The sequence below is a fragment of the Triticum aestivum genome, chromosome 6D, assembly GCF_018294505.1.
Source record: "Triticum aestivum cultivar Chinese Spring chromosome 6D, IWGSC CS RefSeq v2.1, whole genome shotgun sequence".
Taxonomy (NCBI): Eukaryota; Viridiplantae; Streptophyta; class Magnoliopsida; order Poales; family Poaceae; genus Triticum; species Triticum aestivum.
Window position 1 is genome coordinate 137,123,005 of NC_057811.1, and position 27,311 is coordinate 137,150,315.

The following is a 27,311-nucleotide window of genomic DNA, read 5'->3' on the forward strand; positions in this document are numbered from 1 at the left end:
TAATTGCTCAGGTAAAGTGAGAGAAACCATAAGAAAATGTTTGTCTTTTCTTAATTAAGAGATGATTTTTTAGCAACAATTGTCTCACCACATATTTAAGGATATTTAGTTTTGGAGACCAGACTAAAGTAACTTATTGTACATCACTTTTTATTGTCTTATCTAGATTACGTGGCGGACATAAGATAAGACGGCATTATCAACCATTATACATGCCCTTAATAACTCGGGCATTAGCAAGCAGTTTATGCCACTTTATTTACATGGTCAATACATAAATTTGAAATGGTGGCCGGAGATATGGGCCAAACAACAATCATCTCTCTCTCAGGTGCACACATGCATATATACAGAGGCAAATGTTTTTAACTGACAGCCTCCCTGACATATCAGGGCCACCAGCCAGCTCCCATGGTAAAGAGGACCCGGTGACCAGTGCCAACGTGCGCCCCAGGCGCACGGGCCGCGCCAACTCCTGCTACAGTGGGCCGGAAAGGGTCAATGCTATCCAGACGAGGGGCTCGACTACTTAGGCATCCAACGACAAGACCAGAGGCATCAAGAGGATCACGGCGGCACGGCTCGGGCGGCTACCCACCTACCACTTTTCCCCTTTGTTCCTCCCGCGTGAGGCCTAGTTCATCCTTCCTTCCTCGAAATTCTTGTACCTCTTCTTGTAATCGCCACTGATTCAGACCACTGAGAGGAAGAACTCATCCTGTAACACTAGATCGTGAGTGGGTGTTAAAATTAACAAATCGAATAGACGCAAAGTAACACTCTGAAAGCTTATATGCATCACACATGAACAAAAACTATATGTATTGTGTTATATGGATATTGCACATGGTATGAACTTCACACGGTTGATCTTCATTAGGAGCTTGGATGATCTTCGAAAAATGGCACATTGCTGGTTTCTTTCATTTTTAGCATATATTGGATGATCTTCAGAAAACAACATGTTGCTGGTTTCTTTCATTTTAGTATGGAGATTTTTATCTTGAACGTTTATTATTTCCTGAATAGGTGGGGAGATGAGATCAAAGATGCCGAGAGCACATACAAATCTCCATTTGCACTAGGCAAGGACATGCTCCATCCGCTACCATAATTTCCTTCACGTCCGCGTCTAGATTCAGTTCCTTGAGACTATGAAACCCAGAAATGAAGTCAAGACGTGCCTCCTGATAGGACTCAGGGAGTAGAGCTAGATAGGTAAGAAGGGGCAACTCATTACTTAGTTGGTTGATGAAGTAATTGTGACACCATGCCTTTGAGAATTTTCTTGTCTTTTGGATCAAGGTCATGACACTGGTTCCATTGGCCACCAGACAATGATCAAGGGGGCTCGTCCTCTAGAACCAAACTCACAATGTCGCATCTCGTCATGGGACTTAGTGTCGTGACATGGCTTCCTTTCTTGCGCAACATTACACATGCTCTGGCTGGAGGGGAAGGGCTCCCAGGTTAATTGTTTGTCAATTCTTACTCTAAGAATAGGCAGGTTCATAGAACATTTTTGTTCTAGCGTGAATAAGATTTAGCTATCCCCCCCCTTTTCTCTATAACTTACTAAGCTTTCGTTTGAGTGAGATCAAGCTAAATACAACGGGAAAATCACAAAAGACCAAAGTCACCAATCACAATGTAACATCAACATGCCACGTTCCAAATATACTTACCCTTTTTATTCTCACAATACATACAACATGCTCAATCATTTTATTAACTCTGGCATAAGCAATCGGTTTCTGCCACTTTATTTTACATAGTCAATACATATTTGAAATGCTGAGTAAGTCTAATCCTCAGAGATATAGGACAAACAACAATCATCTCGCTCTCAGGAGCATGCACGAATGCTTAGAAAATTGACACAAGTAACACTCCCGAGCTTATGAATCACACAGAATAAAACATATATACATCGTGTTATACAAACATTGCACATAGTACGAACCTCACATGGTTGATCTTCAGTAGGAGCTTTGATCTTCATGAAACACCACATCGACGTCGCGTACTTTCATATTTTCATCTTTTTATAGAGATAGTAATCTTGGTGTTTGATTATTTTCTCAATATTGTGTCGGACCTTGAGATGAAGACCCTTTGAGTAGTTGGTAATCTCCAACTTCTCTAGACATGGACATGCTGGGTCCTCTATCACAATTTCCTCCACACACATGTCTAGGTCTAGCTTTAGTTCTTTGAGACTCTGAAACCCATCCTTGAAGGCAAGACATCGCTCCTCGTAGGACTCGGGGAGTAGAGCTAGAGAGGCAAGAAGAGGAAGCTCAACACTTAGTTTGTTGATGAAGTATTGCGACACCTTGGTCTTATTCAGAGACAACTTTGTCAGAGTTGAGAATTTCCGGAAGTATAACGGGTTACTGTCGTTTAATGGTGGCTCGATCTTCCCTTTCAGAATCATCACCTGAAGGCGTGTAAAGTTGGAGAAAGTGAACAACTCCAGGGAAATTACCTTGCCTTCAATGCTTAGGAGCACGAGGTACTTGACTTCATAGATAGCTGCCAAGACAGCCTGGGCATTTTTGTCGGGGAGGTTCCAAATGTACAAGGACTGAAGATGCTTCATGCAGGCGAAGGTTGTTGTATCCCAGACACCACCATCTTCATCGGGCTTTACTTCTTGTAGTGTCTGTAGTTGCTCTAGGTTGCCGACTCGCCTGGGCAAGATGATGGATCCAAACACATGTCGCAGTGTTGGAATCCTCCGGAACTCCCTGGGAAGTCTAGTGACAGAGGTACCCCGAACATCTAGCGTTTCTAGATGTGTGAGGTTCCCGACTGATGATGGTATCTCGTCGATGGAGCAGGAGGTGATGCCAAGGTAATGCAGGTGCTTCACATTACTGATTTCTGGGGGCAACTTTTTGCCGATCTCGAGGCCATCTAGGAAGATGACACGAAGGAACTTGGATCCTTGTAGGAGCTTCTGCATGACATCATTTGAGTGGGCATGGGCCTTGCGAGGGAAGGGGATACAAGCCCCAACATTGGTCTTGATATCTTTCTTGGTCTCGGCACCGCCTTGGGACTCTTTCTCAAAGTTGGACATGATGGACCGCAACTTGGGCAAAGGCTCAGCAAGAGCAGCATACTTGTCCATGTGATTCTGCAAGGAAAGGCGGCGAGCAGTGGACAGTGTTGGCACATCATCACCACTATGGATCTCCATGAAGTTTGCCTCTTGCGCCTCGAGCACCAAGAAGTCATGGACTCTAGTTTGGACGGTTACCCGTTCATCTCCAGGAGCGGCATTCTCCAATGGTGGAAGGTTCATGAGGCGCCTATGGATCAGCTCATGCAAGTAGCGCTCACCCACCTTCTCCATTGTCTTGCCCTCTTTTGGTCTCAAGAACCCCTCTGCCATCCACATGCACACCAAAGAGCGTGCCTTGACAAGTGTGCTCGCCGGGAAGCCGACAAAGTAGAGGAAGCAAGACTTGAGGCCATGTGGGAGATCATCGAAGCACATCGACAATATGTTGTCCAGACGCTTCCGTTCATTGGAGTTGCCCTCGAGGTGCTTGAACACCTTCCACCATTCTCCAGGGTACTCCTTGGTCCGCAGAAGGCCGGACAAGAGCACAACCGCTAGTGGTAGACCACCAGTGACATCGAAGATGAACTTGGCATGGTTTGTTTTGACAGCCTCCATGACCAGATCGCCACAATGCTTCTCTTTGTCGCTCATGAAGAGTGTTGCCAGGAACAACTCGACAGTTATATCTTGTTCTTCAAAGTGATGAAGCTCAATATTTTCCTCTTCAAAGTAGGGTGGAGGCGATTCCAAATCGGCCGCTTGTGTGATTCTCACTACTCTGCTGTTGACGTTGTCCGTTGGGAGGTAGTCTATCATGATGTTCCACTCCGTGCTGCTGACTTCAGCATCTATAACCAACAGGTACTTCTTGTTTTTCAACACCTTCTGCAGCATTGTCCTGAGATCATCATCTGTGGACCACTTAACAGAGCCTCCTATCAAACGCGGAAGAATTAGCTTCATGAGGTTGGAGGCATTGAGATTGGGTGCACATGTCACCCATGCCTTTATGTCAAAATAACGCTTTGTTGAGTGTCTCTCGTATCTCTCCTTCACCAGCTTTGTCTTGCCGACACCACTCTTTCCTGTCACAGAGATCGCCATTGGGTGCTTAGTTTTTTCTGAAATAAGAGCATGTCCCAGATACTTTAGTTGGGCAGCTCGTCCCACCAAAGGTATCACAAAATCATCCCTGCAATTCAATTTAACTATGTGTTAGGATTCCCTGTTCTAACTTGCAATATCTGAAGAACTAAATGTGTGATGATATGTCTATTATCTCCAAACTGTAGACTTTTTTGACAAAAGCAAATTGTAGATTTTAATGTTAACCATAAGGAGAAACTGCCAAAGGTTTGGAGTCTCTGTTTTTAGTTAAAGAAGCATGCAAACTACAATCACCTTATAATAGCCATATGCAATTTTGCGGTCATGTTAAGACCATTTTTGTTTTGACCTCACATCAACATAAATATTATAAATACAAAGTCACTTCACACATGACACTTGGTGGTTCGGTCCTTGTACGATGAGTAATCCAGTGATGTCCTACCTTTCTATTCTATCTATGTACAATCTGATCAATAACGTCGGACAAAAATTATATTCAAGATGACATATGTGTAGCAGGATTCTTATAAGTATGATGCAGTCAACTGACATTATTTGTACAGAATTCTAGGGTTCACATCCTATGTGTGCTGAGAAACCTACTCAATATCTCATGGTTGGGTGATCAAGTCACTAGTGCAAGCCCTGGTATACTAATGTGCACATGAAGTTGCTTTTCTCCATAACTATATTAACTGACACCATTAGCCATCACATGCGGTGGGTTAAGGGACAAATAAACCATAAAGAAAATAACTGGTTGTAGTAGTATTATACTTCATTCAATTTTTAAAAGAAATCATCTCAAAGAAAATCATGAGTATGATTGAATTCAAACTAATTGGGATACAATATTGCACTAAGTTGCCCTAAAGCAGTTCGTTGCTCTAAAACAATAGCGACAACCCTAAAACCCTAACTCTTTTGAGATATAATTAAGCGAGTTTGTGAGTCCCCAATACGTGATTTTCCTTGGTCGTGCGGTTTCATCAAAAATAAAGAGGTAGGTGCTAATAGAGTATGTATTTGTCGATGACATGAATGTACTTGGTACTTATTTTCATTACATCACTCAATTGTTTCCAGAAATTCCACACCTAAGCGTGCGTGTGCACATGCACACACACGCGCACCTATAAGTCACCTGGATTGTACTCATTTATTCAATCCTGCATGACCTCTTGAGAAATCATACTAACAACAAAATATATTACTATGAACGATGTAATGATAGCAATGCATTGATGAGATGAATGTGAACACGTGCTTGTGATAGATCATGTGTTGAGCAGTGATAGGTCTAGGTTCGAATGAAAAAAAGATCTTAGACATAATTAACAATACAACCAATTTAACTTTAAATCCTGGTGTCTACCTCTTTTCATGTAACCGTGGCTCGGTGCTAATTGAGAGAGGTTGGCTCGGTGCTGATATTTCACCTCGTCATCTTGAGTGATGTGATTAGATATGCGTGCACTTGTTCATTGTGTTGATGAGTATGTTTTATTCGGCTTACCTTGATACGTACTGAGATGTCAGTGAACGTGGGAAGCGAAAACACACTAATTCATATGTCAATTTCTGCATACCCTCCTTTTTGAAAATAATATGGCAGTCCTTGATGTACTGATATTCTTATTCAAATTCATATAATGATGCATAATTTAAAATACAAACATGTGAAATGATGGGATCATGGAAGTCCAATAACTACTTGGTTCATAATAATAATAATGATAACAACAACAACAACATACTCACAACTTTTCAGCAGTAGCTGAGATGGCAGTGGATGGTCTCCAAGTGGTGACTGGCATGGTTTCACTTCCATCATCGATTTTGTACTTGCCCTTGTTATCAATGATGCTCTCAAACCTTGTGTTGATCAATTTGATCCTCTTTGAAAGGTCGCTCCGCACACGCACTTGTGTGAAGAAGTCGCGGAAGACTCTGACAATGGTATGGATCCAACTTGGATACCTTCATTCCCAAACAATGTATTGTTGATTAACTAGCTGTCTCTATTAACTATCTCACCTTCTTCCAAAAATTAAGCTTATATCAAACTAATAAACTGGTCAAGCTAATTAACTATGATGTTTAAGTACCTAGTGTAAGATTTATAACACTACAAATATACAGCGACTTGAAGCATTTTATGGGTGTGCCCATTAGAAAAGCTTGACTTTCAGCGCGTTAAGCATTTTATAGGATGCCAATTGGAACATGGCAAAAAGTACTTGGAATTTGCGGGAAGCAACTTTTTCATGTGATAGTTAATCATTGACCTTGACCGTTGACAAAGAATCATTTGGAAAATAGTGTTTTTGAACTGAAAATTTTATTTTGGAATTGAGAACAACACAACACATGCATCGTGGGAAGCTTCATGACTACTCTGCTTCACCTAGGGTAATTATTGGATGATAGAAGAGTGTGTACTTATATCCGTATCGCTATTTATTAAAAGGAGCAATATGCTAAAATCATGGGTCATGAAACTCACCTAATGAAACGACAAACATATGACTAGCAAGTATGCATGACCTTGACATTGTTGTAGAAACCCCCTCTAACTAACTACAGACCCAAAAACCCGACTAGTGACGAGTTGTTCGGCCTATCACAACTTCTAGTCAAATGGAGTCTTTTTACACAAGTGAGGCTTCAGAGCACATGTCAATCGTTCGATTTAAGAACCCTAAAAAAGTGGGCCAAGTCTATAGGCCCATCTCGCTCAACCCGTGAAAGATGCCAACACCATCACACATCGTCTCTATCACCATAAGGATATGGCCATCCTCACCCATGTGGAGTCGAGGAGTCATCCGACGTCCAAGTAGTCGATGCCTACGTCATCCGTCGAGCGTGGAGTTGATGCTGACAAGGTTTGTCGTGCGTCGATTCAATGTGGACACTATGCTACATTGAAGACGACAATGTGGACATTCTAGTGGATGAAACCACTGCCATGACTAAGAAGCCACACCACGGGCTCATAGCTACTTCCGAAGGTGGAAGGTAGAGGGGCGGTTTAGGGAGTCCAAACGTGGAGGAACGAAGAGGCGGCACAATTTCTAGGACGACAAAGAAGAATGGTGGGGAGAGGGCATCTAGGGGTGACACACACACACACACACAAAGGTTGTTGGTAGGGAGAACGGGATTTAGGGGGTAGGGTTGGGGACAGGGATCAAGAAGGGTCTCATCGACATTAGGGATGATAGGGTCGATGTCCATCTGTTAGAGTCGTGCACATCGCCTTGGAGCCAAAGAGGGCGTTGAGGCCACTAACTGGAGGTTAGGCCGATGGCGGGAGGTGGGTGTTGGAGATATGCCCTAGAAGCAATCATGAGATGGTGATATTTCCTTATGTATTCATGAGTTATTTGTACTGTCCTTGAACATCATCAGTAATATGTATCAATAAGTATGTGTCCGCCTGTTTGTGAAACTATATATTGTATGATGATTGTTCTAATGGTCCCTAGTTGATAAGGTTATGCAGACACATATCCCTTGCCTAGTATAGGTTCTATTGATGACTATGTTTCACCGGCCATGGGCATAGAGATGATAAACCGATGGTATGGACTCAGGGATGGAGATCAGTTAGTCGGACAATCCTAATTTGTGACGCAGCGAGATATTGTCATCCGTTAGTCTCAAGTACGATGTATATGTCATGTTCTAGACCTGAGGTTCTCGCATGTTCAAGGGATGAGGATCGACTCACTTAGGGTCTATCAAATGCTACTTAGTAACTGGCTAGTTATAAAGTGTAACATCCCAAAATTCTAAATTTTGGAATGTTATATTAAATCAATAGATTGATTATTTGTTTGATTGTGGTGTGGTTGCTTGTATGAAATTGAGTGAAATTTGAAACTTTCTGAAAGTTAAATGAGAGGGAATATAAGGACTTTCCCAAACTTTCATTTGCATTTATGATCTCCATGAATTCAAATTTATTTCCTCACAAAACCCTAGAGAGAAGATGACATGACTTCTTCCATTTAATTAAATGAAATGGGTTGTTGAAAAGATTTGAATTTCATTTGGAACTATTTCAAATTCAGAAACTTTAAGCAACTCAATGATTTTCATAAGAGAAGATAAAATGACTTCTTCAAAACATATGAAATATGAGTTGGAAGTTTTAAAAGAATTAAATTCAAAGTCCCTTTGAAAATTATTTTCAACTTGGAGTTATTTGGTTTTATTCAAATTATTTTTCTCCAAAAATAAAATATATGGAAATTAGGGTAAAATGATTCCCTACAGTATAAAAATGGAGAGAAATAAATTTGAAATTATTTTGGTGTTTTTAAAATGATTTTATGAGGTTTTCTTGCAACAGTCGCACTGTTTGCTTTATTTAAATTATTGCGGATTTTATCTGACGCTATAAAAATGTTCATGTTATAGAAAATCTTTTTCCGAAAATTTTGATATATAATATGCCTATATAAAATTTCATTTTTATTTTCGTTATTCAGTTTTTCCTTTTCTGTTTCTATTAAAAAAACTGCGTGTGCGGCCTGTAACTATCCGTGGCTCACGTGCGCAGCATAGTCAGTAGACAGGCTCGTAACTGTTTTTATTTATTTATCGGTTATGCTTGGAGAGAGAAAAAATTATTTCAAGAATATTTCTTTTTCTTAAAAAAAGTTCAAAAAAAAACGCGCACGACAGCCCATACTGTGCACGCGCGGCCGGCCGAACTAAAAGGCCCATATGGTGCCTTTTTGTTTCTTTTCTCCTCTTTTCATATACATTTAGTCCCACATTGCCTAACCTTTAACCCCTAAACCTTTTTTCCACCTATAAATATAGACGGGTTTTTCCCCTCTAGCTAGGGTTTCCTTCTCCCGGAGGCGATCCAGCCGTTGTCGAGTTTTCACCTTCCCTCCTCCGATCGTCTCACGGTATCGCACGACTCGGGCTGAATAAGGGCTGATCCTGTATCACCACCCGGCCTTGGTCTGCCTATCGGAGGGTTTGGAGAGTTAGGGTTCGCTTCAAAGCCCGATACTGTAACTTTTCTCGGGCTAGGTTTCAAGGTTTTGGCGGCGATGGGATCGAAGGCCTCGAAGGCGTCAGGTTCCAACTCCGCATCCGAGGTAGAGAAGATGATGGCTGAACTTGGGCTTCGGGAGGAGGATCTGGACGACGTCGTCTTCGACGAGAAGGCGGCGCCACCGGACGCGACCAGATGGATGGCTGTGGCAAGGGTGCACATCGATAAACCTTACAACTAGTACTGGTTTTTCAAGAATATGCGGGCTGCCTGGGATCAGGCACATGAGGTGAAATTCCGCCCTTTGGAAGATAATCTATATACCCTACAATTCTTTTTTCTTGGCGATTGGGAACGGGTGATGCAAGATGGCCCATGGAATTTTAGAGGAAACGCTGTCATCATCACCCCCTACGACGGGATCACCAAACCGACGGAGGTAAATCTGGATAACCTAGATATTTGGATACAGATCCACGATGTCCCTGACCTTTATGCACATCTTGTGACACCGCTCGCGTCTAAGGTTGGAGAGGTTCTATTCACCGAACAAGTGACACATGATTTTGCTGGCAATTTCTACCGTGTCCGGGTTAATATCAATGTGCACAAGGCTTTGAAGAATGCTGTGTCCATGATCCGTGATGGTAAACGTCAGATTTATCGTGTCAAGTATGAGCGCTTGCCGGATTGGTGTGCAGTCTGCGGGCATCTTGGACACGTGTATACAGAACATGGCGATGGGATCCACGCCCCCTCTGCTCTGTACTTCAAGGACCTCCGAGCCACATGGAACATGCGAGTTGGGACTGGACCTGGTCGTGGCAGAGGACGCCACGATGGAAGGCGTGGTGGTCGAGCTGCTGGCCGTGGTAGGGCTCCTGAAGACCCTGAAGGTGTTGATGATGTTACCACTGATGGCCTAGATGAAGTCATGGCTGACGTGGGGGATAGCAGGAAAAGATCATCGGGGGAACAGAAGGATGCAACTCTGTCCCTCCCATCAAGCTCGGAGGACAGTTTGGCGCTAGTTGCTGCAAAGGTGCCGGCTAGTCCTTCGTCAAAACAGGATCCGAAGAGACCACGTGTCATCCCGGACAAGAGCAATGTGAAGAAGGGTGCTGCCCAAGAGAAAACATATATGCAAAAACGGCGACCTCCCGAGTGGAGGATTGCCGAGCACAATGAATCTCATGTGTTGGAATTGTCGTGGTGCGGGCAAAGCCGCGACAATTCGAGAGCTTCGTGATCTAGCGAAGCAATTTGCCCCTACCGTGCTTTGTATCGTAGAAACTCAAATCTCAAAGGCACGAGTAGAAAGTTTAGCTGGTACTTTAGGCTTCAATCATGCATATGCAGTTGGTAGTTCTGGCCGCAGTGGCGGCATGGGTCTCTTTTGGAACGATGGAATAAAATTGGATGTTTTTGGGTATTCTGAGTACCATGTAGATGCAAAGGTGAAAATACCAAACTTTGCTGAATGGCGGCTTAAGTGTGTTTATGGTGAAGCAAATGTAGGGGACAGATACAAAGCATGGGATACACTTAAAGCGATTTCCAGCGCTAGCCCTTTACCATGGCTCTGCATCGGAGATTTTAATGAAGTATTACATTTGCATGAACACGTTGGAGCAGGCCAGCGGAGAAGGTCCCAAATACAAGGGTTCCGTGACACAATTGATGTATGTGCCCTAGTTGACCTGGGATATAATGGAAAGCCTTGGACTTTTGAGAAGAAAACGTCAGGAGGTGGTTTCTGCCGTGTACGGCTGGACAGAGCACTAGCTAACTCTGATTGGATGTCGCTCTTTCCCCATGCAAATCTGGTACATGAGACTGGCGCATCATCGGATCACTGTCCCATCCGGCTACTTCTGGAGCCACCGGGTGCACCTCAACAGAGAAAAAAGCTGTTCCGATACGAGTGCTACTGGGAGCGCCATGATGGATTTGGCGACTCACTAGAGGCCATGTGGAGCGGGTCATCGGGAAGCCAATCAGCCGCAGAACTGAGTAGTAAATTGGAGAACCTGTCAGCATCTTTGCGGCAGTGGAGTGGGGACAACATAGGCTGTGTATCTAGGAGGATAAAGAAATTGAAGAAAGAGTTAGCACTTTTGCAAAATGACCCTCAACGTTTATCGCCATCACATGTAGAGATAAAAATTACAGATCAACTGATTGAGCTCTATCATATGGAAGAGACCTTGCAGCGCCAGCGGTCTAGGGTCGACTGGCTGGTAGATGGCGACAAGAACACCAAATATTTCCAGAGGAGGGCCAGCATGCGGAGGAGGAAAAATCTGATTAAGAATTTGCAAAAACCAGATGGAACACTAACACATGATCCGGCTGAGATGAGCTCTATGGCAACGACTTTCTATCAGGACTTGTTTCACTCGGAAGGAACTACCGAAATGGATGAGGTACTGCACACAGTACCTGTAAAAGTTACAGCCGCGATGAATGCTAATCTGACTGCCCCTTTCACTTCGGAGGAGGTAAAAACGGCTTTGTTTCAAATGTATCCAACAAAAGCTCCTGGTCCAGACAGATACCCGGCCCACTTCTTCCAACGACATTGGAGTTTTGTGGGGGTGAAGTCACCAATGTGGTGCTCCACATTCTTCGAGGGGAAGAAAGTCCGGAAGTTATCAATAAGATGTTGCTTGTTCTTATTCCAAAGGTAAAGGACCCGGTTCTGCTTTCACAGTTCCGACCAATTAGTTTATGCAACGTGATCTACAAAATATCATCCAAGGTCCTGGCCAACAGACTTAGGGTGATACTTCCGGAAATAATCTCAGAGGAGCAATCTGCTTTTGTACCAGGACGTTTGATCACAGACAATATAATCACAGCATATGAATGTCTCCATTTTATGAAAAGGAACAAGGCAAAGAGGAATAGGTTTTGTGCGGTCAAGCTTGATATGATGAAGGCATACGACCGTGTCGAGTGGAATTATTTGGAAGCTATAATGACTAAGTTGGGCTTTGCACCATCTTGGGTAGCCTTGATTATGAGAATGGTGAGCTCAGTAAGATTCTCAATCATGTTCAATGGTGGCAAGTTGGATGAGTTCATGCCATCACGAGGGATCCGTCAGGGAGACCCAATTTCTCCATACCTGTTTTTGCTTGCAGCAGAGGGCCTTACGTGCCTCCTTAAATCACAAGATGAATCATCGCACCTCAGTGGTATTCGAGTGGCTCCATCGGCACCCCCGGTAAGCCATTTTCTTTTTGCGGATGATAGCCTGCTGTTTGTCAAAGCCAGTGGAAGTGGTGCAATTGAGTTGTCCTCCTTATTGGATCGGTATTGTCATGCTTCGGGGCAGAGGATTAATTTGGCAAAATCTTCGGTGTTTTTAGCAAGGGGTGTCCCAACCACTTGCGGGCCGAGGTAATGAACACTCTTAATATTGCTAATGAATATCTTTCGGATAAGTATCTGAGTATGCCCACGGATGTTGGCAACAGCAAAAATGGTGCTTTCAAGTTCTTAAAGGATAGAGTATGGAATAAAGTAAAAGGTTGGTTGGAAAAACTCCTATCTTCAAGAGGAAAGGAAGTTCTTAGAAAATCAGTGGCTCAAGCGGTCCCTGTCTATTCCATGTCCTGTTTCAAGTTACCACGCGGCCTATGCGAACACATCAATACTCTCATACGTAAGTTTTGGTGGGGGAGTAAGGATGGTCACAGGAAGCCGAACTAGGTCTCTTGGAGCACAATGACCCGGCCAAAACATTGTGGGGCCCTAGGGTTCCGGGATATAGAACTCTTCAATCTTGCCCTGCTCGCGAGACAAGCGTGGAGAATTATGAAGGATCCAGAATCGCTTAGTGCTCGAGTACTAAAGGCAAAATATTATGCCAATGCTGATTTTCTGCAAGCTGAACTTGGTACGGTGCCTTCACAGATCTGGAGGGCCATCATTGAAGGCCGGGGCGTACTCACCCAAGGCTTGATCCGCCGAATCGGGACTGGAACGAATACGATGATATGGCAACAGAACTGGCTACCTAGACCGCACAATATGAGGGTGGAGGAGCTCATACTACCGGGGGCGGAGTGGAATAGAACCCTAATTGAGGAGGTGTTCTTGCCCTCGGACGCAAGGGCGATATATGCCATTCCACTATGCACGAGACATATAGATGATTTTTGGGACTGGGTGCATGAGAAGAAAGGAACCTTCACAGTCCGTTCAGCTTATCGCATGCTTGTTGATACAAACATGAGGAGAGAAGCCTGGCTTGAGGGACGGGCTGATGTATCGAACAATGAAGGTGAACAGAGATTATGGTCGAAGCTTTGGAAAGTCGACGTCCCGTCGAAGGTCAAGATCTTCCTCTGGCGACTAGCCCAAAATTCAATGCCAACCGCTGATCTTTTGCATGACCGAAACATGTCGACTACCACCGCTTGCAAGCTATGTGGGGCAGAGGATTCTTGGCATCATTCACTCCTTCATTGTAGTGTTGCAAGATGCGATTGGGCCCTCCAAGATTTAGACCTTGTTGAAGTTCTCAATACCACTCAGGAGCCGGATGCCAAGAGATGGATCTTTGCCATCTTAGACCTGCTCTCCCCCTCCGAATTTACCCAAGTTCTGGTGACTTTGTGGGCTATCTGGTATGCGAGGCGCCAAGCTACCCATGAGAATATCTTTCAAAGCCCGATGGCGACACATAGCTTCATCATGAAGTACCTCCGTGAACTGAAGGAGTGCAAACCACATCAGCCGCCAAGACAAGCAGCAACAACACCAACTCGAAGCAGAACAAGGTGGATCCCCCCGGCTCCTGGGGTAGCAAAGTTGAGAGTCGATGGTGCGGTGTCCAGAGATCTTAACGAAGGGACTATCAGCGCCGTGTGCAGAAACTCAGAAGGTACGTTTCTGGGAGCCTCCTATACGAAATTTTGTGGTCTGACTGATCCAGCTACTTTGGAAGCGGTGGCATGCCGTGAGGCACTAGCGCTGGCTGCTGATCTCTATTTGGATAATATGGTGATCACTTCCGATTGCCAAGGCGTTGTTCGAGATATCCAGGATCGAACAGGAGGATCGTATGCTACTATAGTTAAGGAGATTAATGAGACTGCTACTGTCTTTCAGCAGTGTTCCTTCATCTTTGAAGGGCGAGAAACTAATGTCGAGGCACATAGCCTTGCTAAGCATGCTTTTGGTCTGGGGTCCGGGCGCCACCTGTGGCTTTTAAACCCGTCAGACATCGATTGTATCCCTATGATTATTGAGTGTATAAAGTAAGCATGTTTAGACTAAAAACCCCCCCCCTATAAATATAGACCTATAGAGCCCCCAAAAATCATCTGATCCGGGTTAAATCAATATTTAGATTTGAGTAGATTCATTAAGAAAAATATTTTCTCCTCTCCGGCGGGACTTCTGAAAGTTGTCTCCTCTCTCCGAAGTCGTCTTTTCTCTACCTTATAAAGGTATATTTTTTCGCCTTTTTTATATACGTACGTAATTTATTATTTCTAGACTAGTACGGTAGAATAATTAGATTATCAATTAGTCTCTGTATTTATACATTAGACCTAGAATTCTTTTAGCCGTAGTTATTTTTCTTTCTTAAAACAACTTGACCCTGATTTTTCAAATGGCCATAACTTTTTACTCGTTCATCCAAATTAGATGAAACCAACGCCTATAGTTTCGTCTTGTTTTCACTTATCCAATGAACCTGACACATTAACTTTTTGAAATTTTCAAATTTCAAAATTTGTTCAGATTCATATTCAAACTTTTTTTGATCATAGCTTGAGTTTCGTAACTCCGATTGGGTTGATTTTTTTTGCAAATTGAAGCTCTTGACCTTAACTTTCTGATAAGACCAAATTCACCCAATTTTGGTACTGTTAGAAATTGTTTTATGTTACCCCTCAAAAAAAGATATTGTTTTATGTTGCAAGAGTTAATTGGCTGTTTTCAAAGTTTTCCGAGTTTTTTTCTTCGATTCTTTTGCATGATTGCTTATGTGTGGTTACTATTGCTTGCTTACGATAGATTGAATGGAGTGTGACGAGTAGAACTATCAGGAGTTATGAGTGCGAATCATCTTCATCAACAGTACAAGGCAAGTTCACACTTTGATCATATCCCTTTCATACCCAGTTTTTATGCATTAGTTTCACCCTCAAACATTGCATGAGTAGGATCTGATTAATATGTGGGTTTTGGGACCTTTCATACCCATTTTTTATGCATTAGTTTCACCCTCAAACATTGCATGAGTAGGATCTGATTAATATGTGGGTTTTGGGAGGTAGTTGATGAGGTAGAACCTATTGTCCTTTATATCAAACCCCTGGGAGTTACTTCTACGTTATGCTTATACTGCTATGCTATGCTATGCTTGTAGACGTGTATTGGTTTGAGAGAATTCATGAAAGTTGCGAGAGTAATATTATCTAAGGGAAACATAAGGTGGCTACTTTAATACACATCTGGGTGGATTGGTTGGGGCACCCTGGGGATATACCAGTGGCTTGCCCAGACACTTGGGGATATACCAGTGTTGTCCTAGGAGATCCCGGGGAACCCGTGTGATCATCCTATGGAATGCCACCCAGGCTCAAAGGGATCATAAGATTATTCATGCTAGAAACTTCCGTGTGCAGCCACAAGCTATTATGAGCTCTAGCATAGTTGAGTATGTTGCATGACCTCTTTGAGTGGTAGGCTAGCAGATGTAGGGGAAAGTAGGTGTAACTGTCTACCCAGAGTAAAGAGTTAATGTTTCTGAAAGACTGTGTCTCGGTCATCCGTTTCTCAAACACCATGTAGTGCGAGAAATCCAACGGAGGAGATCGAGTCTTGTGGGGAAAAGTGCGCAAACCTCTGCAGAGTGTACAAACTAATCATGATTATCCGTGTCCCCGGTTATGGACATCTTGAGTATCTGGTTCTTGAATTATCGTGTTGATCTCATCACTCTACTTAATTAATTTGTTGGGTTGTTCACTTTTAAATCGGATTGAGTTGGAGGAACCTTCTCAATATTTTCAACAAACTTTGTAGTTAAATAAAATATATTCCTTTGTTGTAGGGAAAATTGGCTTTATGCAAAAATAAACTTAGAGCTTTCCACCAGCCAAATATGCATGTAGTGATAGCTATTATTCATCATTATCCCATGGTGTGAATTTGCCAGTACATTCAATGTACTGACCCTTTGTGGCTGCAACGTCTCATGTTGCAGGATTCTTACGACGAGTAAGCGATATGTTAGGGTTACGATTTCTACACTCAACTTTGCCGTTGGTGTTGATGGGAATCCACAACCTTGTTGTTACTTCCGCTATTTGGATTGACGTAATAGTATTTACGTTACTTTATACATGTGATTTACCTATGTTATAAATCCTCGAGTACTGTGTGTGTCAGCATACCGAGGGATGACAGTTAAGCACAGAGACTTGACCGTCTGAGGTCGGGTCGCTACATAAAGGTAGCTTTTGGGTGAGTCATGAGACATGCCGCGAGACATGGTTGACCAAGATGGGATTTGTCCCTCCGATGCGAAGAGATATTCTCTAAGCCCTCTCGAGTGATCATAGTTGGAAAACATGGCCATGCGACTTGGGTTAAGAGTTAACCCTGTTCAGAAATGTGTATCGCGGTTTCAAGAAGAGAAGTCAAGCTACAATAAGGCTAACAAGTACTCTCCTTGAGCTCAAAGACATATTTTGTGAGGCAAAGGAAGTTGCATATGAAATATTGTCAAGGTTCATCAAACGGCTTTTCGCACACATGGGAGTTGGCACGTTCTACTAGGATCCGCTACCAACTATCGGCTCGGGACTTGTCCATGTGTACATGAACTTATTGCTCGCCCACTTAAGGGGCTGCAACCCATTCGGATTGGGTCCAAGTGGAAAATGGGTGTAGACTCCTAGTGGGCCTAATGAGTTCAGCCCACCTCAAAGGTCTATATAAAGGGGAGCGAGGCACACCTTTTAGGGTTGATCTTTTTTCTCTCACCGCCACCGCCACTCCCCATGCCCATATTCCAAGTAACCAGACGTAGTTCGGCGCCCAACGCTGCTCCCCGTACGTATGGATACCTTGGAGGCATCACATCTGAGGTGCTCTGACTAACCGTTCAAGGGAACCGAGACGGACAGTTCGAGGGATCCGCGAGGAACCGCTTGAGGGCGATCGGCTACACGGGGAGGAGATGACTCGGCTGATCGGCTAGGCACATCATCAACTCTACTTCCTTTACGGTGACTGCGGGTCTAGTGGTAAACCTGATCCTGTGATCTATCTCCAGCAGTACGTTCTTGCTTGCGCGGTAGAAATTTTTAGTTGGTGGTAGTGTAGCGTTCCGCGTACCCCAACAGTGGGGAGTCAGAGGGAGGTGTGTTGGACCGGACGTCTTTGTGTGTGTGTGTGAGAGAGAGAGAGAGAGAGAGAGAGAGAGATGTGATAGATGGAGTTGGGTTGGGCCAATTGATGGGAGACGATGAGGAGGGAGTATGGGTTTGGTTTTCTTGTTTTTATACATAATGGGGTCGGGCTGCGGGCAGGTGTTTGGGCCCAGAAATACTACTGATGGTCCGAACAAGAAGCACATCAGTAGTTAGTAGCTCTCTACTGATGGACAGGATTTTTTGGCCCGTTCGTGGTAATAGCTAGCACTTGCATATCATTAGTGATGGACTTAAATGCATGCATGCCCGCCCTTGTTATTTTTTTTGCAAAATTTTGGCAACTCGTTAAAACCTCCACGATCAGGTTGCCAATTTCCATCAGTGGTATGTAGTACTAGTGGTGGGATTTTTGTGCCTGTCGCCAGGGACCGATCACCAAAGGGGTATTTTGTAGTAGGGTTGCCATTTAGCAAACTCTACCATCACCTCAACATAATTTCTACCTTTTCAGTGGTCATGTCACTCAACCCTTATTGTATCCATCTCGTGGATGGATGTACATTATCACATGAGATAGACATATTGAAGTAGTTGATTGTAGCAAACTAACTAATGTGGTATACGTTGGAGATGGTAAGTTTTGAAATTATGATGCTTATTCGAATGATCGGTGATTATACTAATGGCAATAAAACTTATAGTAGGTTGTAACAAGTGATAAGGAATGAGAAAAGTTCTTTATGGTGATCAAGCACAAGTTACATTGTGAGGCATCTAACAATCCATCAACAAAATCTCTGCTGATTTTCACCAATGGTGATACTAAACCTGTTCCAAATGCCCTTGTAATGTGAGAAGTCTCATTCTCGCATGACATGGGCAATTTGAGATGTGTCGATTGATATTACTGTTAATGTGCTACATGTTTTTTAACTATAGTAGGTTGCAAAATCTTGATGCTTACTTGAATGATATATGATCATGCAACTTTCTTGTGATTTTCTTAGGTAACATGGATGATTGGGCCAATGATGTTAAATTAATGTCTCGATTTTGCATCGTAATAACTAAAAATCCTTAACATAATCTATAAATCAGGCATGGGATCGAATCGGAGAAGGTATGGTCCGAGGCCTACATATAGTTAAGTAAGCCATTGAGAAGATCTCTAGTTTATCCAGTAGTGTCACTTAATCCAATTAGAGTGACCAAGTTTTTTGAGGAGAAGTTGTTCTGACATGAAATGGATACTTAAACAGGTTGATTCACATCGGGTGATGTGGTGTAAGTTTTGAAGATCATGTTTATTTGAACAACATATGATTATGTGATTTTTTTTGTCTGAGATAGCAACTCATATCCCCAACAGCTGGCTATCGAGACACAATTGTTTGGGGTAAGGTGGTCATCTCAAATGGCCAGTAAATTGTTTTGGATGAAGGGCTCATCCCCAATGTTTAATCCTCGACGGTCGCGAAGATTGTTTGGGATGATATTTTTCAATCATTTTGGGATGAATCCTACTATTATACTAACTAACATGTTGGCCTAAATCAAATGTGAGGGCATCATTTTAGTGTGTAGAAAATATGAAGTATTTATTTTAATGTTTTAACATTTTTAATGTTACGACGAAAGCCCCCCCCCCCCCCCCCCCCCAATTACCTCTTCATTACAAAATACACGAAATGTTAGATTGATACATTCATATAGGTGTAACTGGGACTCTATTTATCTTTTGCCATGATTTAACCACAAAGGTACAAAAAAATTATTTTGAATAAAATCTAATGATAATGATTCTTTTTCGTAGTAAACTTTTATTTCACCGGTGGGTGTTTTGAGAGGGCACCAACAAAAATAACTCGAACACATGACCACTAAATCAAATTTCCATGTCCTCGGTAGGGTAGCTCTACAACTCAACGGGTTCCTCATTTTGCACATGGTTATACAAAGCAACAAAACATAATATACCTATTGATATCCTCCTCAAACGACAAAACTTTTAAATAAAACTAATAATTAACATGTACAACAAATAATGCCTAGAATCTCATCTAAATTCCTCACAAAAATGAAACCTTATTCAAAGATAAAATGATACATATCGGGTGACCAATCGAGCAAACCAATTGGTCATTCCCGCACAATGCCGCTCATCCAGTGGGACCACACACTAGCCTCTCCCTCAGCCTTTATTTTTCCGGCCATTTGTTCTCCATCCCAATGACCTCATTCTTCTTCTCTCGTTCTCGCCGCCTCAAGCCATCGCCCTATCTTCCCTCCCAGCTATGGCACGTCGGTGCTGCAAGGACTGTGGAGTGTGGCAATAGATGCCGAGGCCATGATCTGAGACCACGACCACATGCGTTGCTATAATCCCATCTCGGGCGTTGTTGCAAGCGCCCCTGCTGTCCGGATAAGGGAGGCAGGGCGACGCCACATAGGAGCTATTGCTGCAGTTGATTTCCATCAGCCGGTGTTGGGGATGGCGAGCGCGACGACAATAAGATCCGGCGAAGGTAAAGCATGAAGGGTCCACAGAATGCTACGACCTCTCGATTGTGGTGTTGCAATCGTTGATGGCAAAGCTACATCTGTCAATGCGGGGAGCTGCAACCACAACGGTTGGGTGCACCACGTTCTACGACGGGCGGCAATGGCGTGCTGCAACTTCGGCGACCGGGTGTTGCGACAACAGTGACCGCATGCTGCGAGCCTCGATGAGCGGTGATTCAAGCGTCAACAAGGGAGGTGGCTGGACAACGAGGTGTTGCATGCTAGGGACGAGCTGCTGGAGGGGGGCATTGTCGGTGTGGCGGGGTTCCTTGCTAGTAGTTAGTTATGACGGTTTCAGGGGCGCTCCTGCAAGGTGGAGGGGTACAACCTGCTATGATGGCGTCTGGTCCTGCTGCGTCGCAATGAGTTGGCGGTGCTGGCTTATCTACTAAGCATGAGTTGATTACATTAGAACAACGAGCTCCTGCTAAACGTGATTATGGGCTGAGCAAACCATGTTGTAACTCCCTTTTTTTGCCAGGGAGGGGTGGAGGCGAGTAGTAGTTGATCCAGTCTACTAGTACGGAATGCAAGCAAGTCTCACTCGGGTAGCCCTAGAAGCTTGATAGGATTCCATCAACCGTTTCTGATGGCGTTGCACCTAGGGCAGATTAAGAAACAGAAAACCAAGACGGGTCAATTCCGGTGATGTCACACTGAGATTAAAGGGGAGACACAGGTTAAAAGGGAGTGGAAAGGATCAAGGGTGCCTAGGATGCTTCTTACCCGCTTTATCCGCCAGGTTAGGGTTGGTTTTGTTAACTAGAGATCTTTTCTGTGCCTGGCGACCGGCGACTGTGACTATGGGAGGATGTGCAATGACACAAGGACATACATACACATATACACTCATTCCTATGAACGCGCACGCGCACACGCCCTACCACAGTGAGCGCCTCCAAAAGACTGAGCCGTCATATCATCTTAGATTGACGAAGTCACAGACGCCTTCATAGTCGACGAGAAAGTCTCTTCCTACTAAATGCACATCGCTGAATGGCTTGAAATAAATCCAGGAAAATGCGGGCATCAATGTTAAGTCTAGGACTTCAACCCTGGTAGACTAGGAATAGCACTGTCTACTAATCATCTAACCACAAGTTGGTTCGTTGGCTGTCCTTCCTTGATGTGTATTATATTTGATTTGCATCCTACTACATGTCTTTTCCAGAATACATACTAGCTATGATTTGATTTAGAGGGAATAGGTCATGTATGTGATAATTTTGTTTATCCGCACTAATTGGTATTGGAATGATGCACCGATGTTATAATTTAGATTTAATTTGCTATAAATTGTGCTTGTGTGGTCATGGGGAGATCCAGTCAATGATATAATTGGTTAAGCTCACAACACAAATCTGGTAGTATGATTCTAAGTTTCTACAAATCAACGAGTAGCTAGCATAGAAAATACTAGCACTAACTCTAATCCAACAAATAAGCACTTCTGATCTAGGCGATTGTAAAGCAAAATGAGTAAATGGTTGAACGCAAAGCTAAGCTTAAGACTACACTATATTTGTTATGGGGATGACTGTTTTGGCTCTGTGGTGCATATGCTCTCAAATAGGAGTAAATAGTAAATTTGAAACCAAAAGTAAATAAAATTAAAAATTCTGATTTTTTTAAAAAAATTTGCAGATGCTCTTGTTAGTGTAACAAGCGTGCTTGACAATTTTCATATGAAACGAGATAGCGGTGATTCGCCGGTATAAAAACAAAATTAATGTAACATTTGGAGGTAATATTTGGCGGTCGACTTATTTTTTTTTTTGCAGGTCAAAATGCATAAGCTTGTCCCCTAAAAATTTGCAGTTAGCATTTTAATGTGAAAATGAACAAAATCTTTTTCTATTGACATTTGCAAAAAATATTTTTGATGAGTAGGAGCATATGCACTCAAGACCCAAATTAGATTTTGATTTGTTATGTCTGTATTTTTTGTTTGTTTGCTTGTTGTCTCTTTGCCCCCTCCAATGCTCAAACCCTGGCTCGGTCTATGACGGGGACGGTGGTGGTGCGACCCGGCGTAGGAGAGTAGGAGGTGGGAGAGAGGAGGTCACGGGGATTATGTATGCTTAAATAAGTTTGTGAAGTGTTAGTCCTAGATAGTAAGTATTAGTCCTACCCTGCAGCGACCCTCCTCCCCCGACGCGGGAGAGAGCTCCGCCGCCGCCGTCGCCTGATCTCCCGCCTCCGGCCACCTCCTTCACAACAGAGACTAGACCTAAAACTCTCTCCTCACCCTCTCCATCCATACAGGAGTCGAGCGCTATCGGGCGACTCGGGGGCGACCTCCCTTCCGCCGCCGGTGTAGACACCTCCTTTCCCTCCCTCCCTCGCCGCCGCATGAGGCTGGCGCCGGGCAAGCCCGTGCCGCAGCCGGGGACTGCGGCGGCGGGGCCCTTGCTGCTTCGCCTTGCGCTGGAGAGCGATTGGATCTGGGGCGGCGGTCCTTCCGGCGAGGCCCCTCCGTGCTACGGCGAGCAGCGGGGCTGGAGTGGTGCCGGTGGTCTCGTCGGACGGCCGACGGATCTTCGATGGACCAGGGCCTAGCGTGGCTGCTCTGGCGGCCGGCGGCGCCTGATCTGGCCGCTGTCCTCCGACCCTGATTCGGTGTGCTTCTCTCCTGCGGGTTCCTGGCGGTGCCGGCATGGCTTCCCGGGACCCTGGCCGGTGGCCGTGGATGAAGCTGGTGGAGGAGATCCAGATTGGGGGAAACCCCTTGGTCGGCCTCGACCGACCGCACCAACGACGACGCTCAAGGGCGCCGCTTTTCTTCTTAGAGACGTTGGTCTACGTCTGCTCCGCTACTTCTCCCCTACCTGCCTCTCGAGTGAAAACCCTAGCTCCAGTGGGCGATGGCGGCGTCCTTGACGTCGTAACCTTCCTGTAGGCGTCGCCTTGAGGGCTGAGTGGTGGTGGGCACTGTGTGGGTCCTTGACGGTTGTTGGTGGTGGGCACTGCTTCGGGGAAACCCTATGATCTGGTCTTCTAGATCGGACGATGGCGGTACCGCGGTGCCGTTTCTCTTTTGGGAACATTGTTTGTGGAGCAGCGCTGGATGGCAGAGGCAGGAGGTGGAGCGGCTTCGTCTTGCACGGAGCTTTGGTGGAGCTGTCAAGTCATGCCTGGCCGACAGGTGCTACGCTGAGTCATGCCTGGTTGGCAAGTGCTACGCACAACAGTCTTCCAGAGTCTTCGTGTCTGGACGGATGAGTGTAGGGCGGTGGCGCCGTTGGGCGCCGTGGTGGCGTCGACGGATGTCCGAACTGGCAAGGATGATGCGGATCTCTCTCCTGAATATGGGTCAGTGGTCCGATGATGATGGCGACTTCTAAAGCATGTGCATGTGGTATGCGCTTTAGGTTTGCTGCACCGGCTGTTGGTCCTGATACATTATGTGGATGGATTAGCGACCACACCGGTTTTAGATATGGGGAGTGAGAGCACTTCACATTAACGAGTTTGTAGGTGTGAGTGTTGGTTTCTGGTGAATTGATGTATGTTTTTGACCTTTATGAAATAATTAATAAAGATGGCTGAATTCATCGATTGATGCAGAGGCCCCGGAGTTTATCTTTTTAAAGTATTAGTCCTAGATAGTACGGTTTGTTTTGTTTGATTAGCGTGATGGGGAGGGGGTAAAAGACAGTTTAACGAGGACTCGATTGAATAATTAAACTACTTGTCTTAAAACTTTTTTGGGACAGAGGGAGGGGATGGACACATACCTCGAGAGGTCGATTCGGAAGAAATACTGATCGATGGCGTCCTCGGTGTCGAAGACGACGTCGCGGGTCTGCTGCAGGCACACCCTGATGAGCTCGTCGTTGTTGGCGCGCCGCCGCGGCTCGGCGTCGCGGAGGAAGGCCTGCATCCACATGAGCTTGTCGCGGAGGCTCCGGACGTCCTCGTTCACCGCCACCATCGCCCGCGCCTCGCTCATCACCAGCTCCTGCAGTCTCCCCACCAGCGGCCCCAACACCGCCTCCGCCATCTTGACTAATTTCCTGTCTCTCCAGGCAGCACTTGATCGTGCGACGCAAATGCACGCGGCAGGCCGACAGGGTGGTATATATAGTTATGCTCGCGTAGCTGCCGTGGATGCGAGTGCCTGCTAGCTGCCTCAGCTACTTTGAGTAGCAATAGAGGGAAGGCATAGAATCATTCTGCGAAGACCAAAGGGAAAGGGCACCGATCGGCTATGTGTTGCTTGCTGCCTTGGACGTATGCATTTCTTCCCACAGAACATGATGCTTTACTAGAGGCATTTGCGCGCTTTGCCGCACCATTATTTTCTAACAAAGTATTGGTGGCAGTAGGCTTTGTTGGTCGGCTTATACATGCAAGATTTACTGTTTTGACACTTTTAATATACTTTAGCACGATCTGACCCTAAGTAAGAAAAAAAAAATCGGATCCGACCATTTTCCTACCGCCACCCGATCCGGCGGTAGGGTTTAATAGGCTACCGCCACAGACCACGGCGGTAGGATCCGAGTCAATGTAAACGGTGCCGTCTGCCCTGGCTGACGTGGACGAGTGGCTACCACCGCACACCGTGACGGTAGGGTGGCGCCTAGGCATTTCGACCCGCTGCGGCTGCGGGCGGGCCCCACCTCTCATCCTTGCGAACAGAGGCGAGACTCGCCTCTCTCCTCCCGACCCCCTCTCCCCTTTGATCTCCCTCTTCCCTCGACCATTTTTGCGGATCTTTGGGGCAAATCGAAGAGGCCGGTAAACTTCTCCAATCCCTCCAATCAATTTTCGCAATAACTTGGTAGTTTTGAAGCTATTTTTGGCACTAGGTGCAACCTAGGTTTTCAAGGAAAAGAATTGGTGAGGATTTAGTTGTTTAGTATCATATGGTTTATTGGTAGAGGTTATGTAAGGATGAGTGATACGTTCATTTTGCATCATGATTTTCTACTATTATTTATAGTATTTTTATTTAATATAACAATTTTTGGAGTAATTTTAATGCCTTTTCTTTCATAATATGCAAGGTTTACACGAAGAGGGAGATTACCGGCAGCTGGAATTCTGGACCTGAAAAAGCTATGTCAGAGATACCTATTATGCACATCTCCAAATGAACTGAAATTTTACGGAGATTTCTTTTGAAATATATAAAAAAAATTTGAGAAAAAATACCAGAGGGAAAAAATACCCAGGTGCCCATTAGGCACCAGGGCGCGCCTACCCTCCTGGCGCGCCCTGGTGGGTAGTGGGCCCCCTGGCCAGCCTCCGGTGCCCATCTTTTGGTATATAAGGCCATTAGCCCTAGAAAAAAATAAGGAGAGAACTTTCGGGGCGGAGTGCCGCCGTCTTGAGGCGGAACTTGGGCAGGAGCGATTCCGTTGGGGATACTTCCCTCGGGAGGGGAAAATCGAAGCCATCGTCATCACCAACAACCCTCTCATCGTGGGAGTGCCAAATTTCATCAACATCTTCAACAACACCATCTCATCTCAAAACCCTAGTTCATCTCTTGTGTTCAATCTTTGTATGAAAACCTTAGATTGGTACTTGTGGGTGACCAGTAGTGTTGATTATAACTTGTAGTTAATGCTAGTTGATTTATTTGGTGGAAGATCATATGTTCAGATCTATTATGCTATTCAATACCCCTATAATCTTGAGCATGAATATATTTTGTGAGTAGTTACTTTTGTTCCCGAGGACATGGGAGAAGTCTTGTCATAAGTAATCATGTGAATTTGGTATTCATTCGATATTTTGATGGTATGTATGTTGTGATTCCCTTAGTGGTGTTATGTGAACGTCGACTACATGACACTTCATCATCTTTGGGCCTAAGGGAATGCATTGTGGAGTAGTTATTAGATGATGGGTTGCTAGAGTGACAGAAGCTTAAACCCTAGATTATGTGATATTCCGTAAGGGGCAGATTTAGATCCATATGTTTAATGCTATGGTTAGATTTTATCTTAATTCTTCTTTCGTAGTTGCGGATGCTTGCGAAAGAGGTTAATCATAAGTGGGAGGCTTGTTCAACTAAGAACAACACCCAAGCACCAATCCACCCAGATATCAAATTATCAAAATAGCGAACTCGAATCAAACCAACATGATGAAAGTGACTAGATGGAATTCCCGTGTGTCCTCAAGAACGTTTTACTTATCATAAAAAACTATTCCGGCCTGTCCTTTGCTACAAAAGGGATTGTGCTGCCTTGCTGCACCTATTCTTACTATTTCTACTTATTCATTGATACAAATTATCTTGCTATCAAACTACCTGTTACCGACAATTTCAGTGCCTGCTGAAATTACCTTGCTTACAATTACTGGTCATTTTCTTCTGCTCCTCGTTTGGTTCGACACTCTTACTTATTGAAAGGACTACAATTGATCCCTTATACTTGTGGGTCATCAAGACTCTTTTCTGGCGCCGTTGCCGGGGAGTGAAGCGCTTGTGGTGAGTGGAATTTGGTAAGGAAAAAAATTATATTACGTGCTGAAATTTACTGTCACTTGTTACTATGGAAAACAATCCTTTGAGGGGTTTGTTCGGGGTATCTTCTCCCCGACCGTAAGCACGAAGAGTTGATCCTCAACCTACTGCACCTACTGAAAATATTTATTATGAGATTCCTTCGGGTATGATAGAGAAACTGCTAGCTAATCCTTATGTAGGAAACACTATATCCTGATATGCACCTAATCTATGTGGATGAAATTTGTGGATTATTTAAACTTGCAGGTTTACCCGGAGATGAAGTTAAGAAGAAGGTCTTCCCTTTATCTTTGAAGGGAAAGACATTGACATGGTATAGGCTATGTGATGATATCGGAACATGGGATTGGAATCGGTTGAAATTGGAATTTCATCAAAAAAATTATCCTATGCATTATTTCATCGTGATCGGAATTATATATATATAATGTTTGGCCTCGTGAAGGAGAAAGCATCGCTCAAGCTTGGGAGGCTTAAATACATGATGTATACATGCCCCAATCATGAGCTCTCAAGGGAAATTATCTTACAAAATTTTTATGCTCGGCTTTCTCATGGTGATCAAACCATGGTCGATTCTGCTTCGACTGGCTCTTTTATGAAGAAAACTATTGAATTCAGGTGGGACCTTCTTGAAAGGATTAAACACAACTC

At 44.3% G+C, this 27,311-nt stretch overlaps 1 protein-coding gene across 1 annotated transcript; it reads right to left on the reverse strand.

Moving 5' to 3' along the window:
• Positions 1-1,711: 1,711 nt before the first annotated feature.
• Positions 1,712-24,204, reverse strand: LOC123141352 (putative disease resistance RPP13-like protein 3). Its single transcript, XM_044560524.1, has 3 exons — positions 23,908-24,204; positions 5,945-6,163; positions 1,712-4,265 (listed from the first exon to the last, which is right to left on the reverse strand). The coding sequence occupies exons 1-3, from the start codon at positions 24,171-24,173 to the stop codon at positions 2,030-2,032; spliced, it is 2,721 nt and encodes a 906-aa protein (XP_044416459.1). The 5' UTR covers positions 24,174-24,204; the 3' UTR covers positions 1,712-2,029.
• Positions 24,205-27,311: the final 3,107 nt, after the last annotated feature.

Bases quoted from the DNA above. Each gene is read 5' to 3' on its own strand.
- LOC123141352 (XM_044560524.1), bottom strand. From the start codon at position 24,173: ATGGCGGAGGCGGTGTTGGGGCCGCTGGTGGGGAGACTGCAGGAGCTG. The intron at 6,164-23,907 runs GTATGTGTCCAT...TTGGGAATGAAG, and splicing joins TTCCGAATCGACCTCTCGAG to GTATCCAAGTTGGATCCATA. The intron at 4,266-5,944 runs GTGAGTATGTTG...ATTGAATTGCAG, and splicing joins TCAGCTACTGCTGAAAAGTT to GGATGATTTTGTGATACCTT.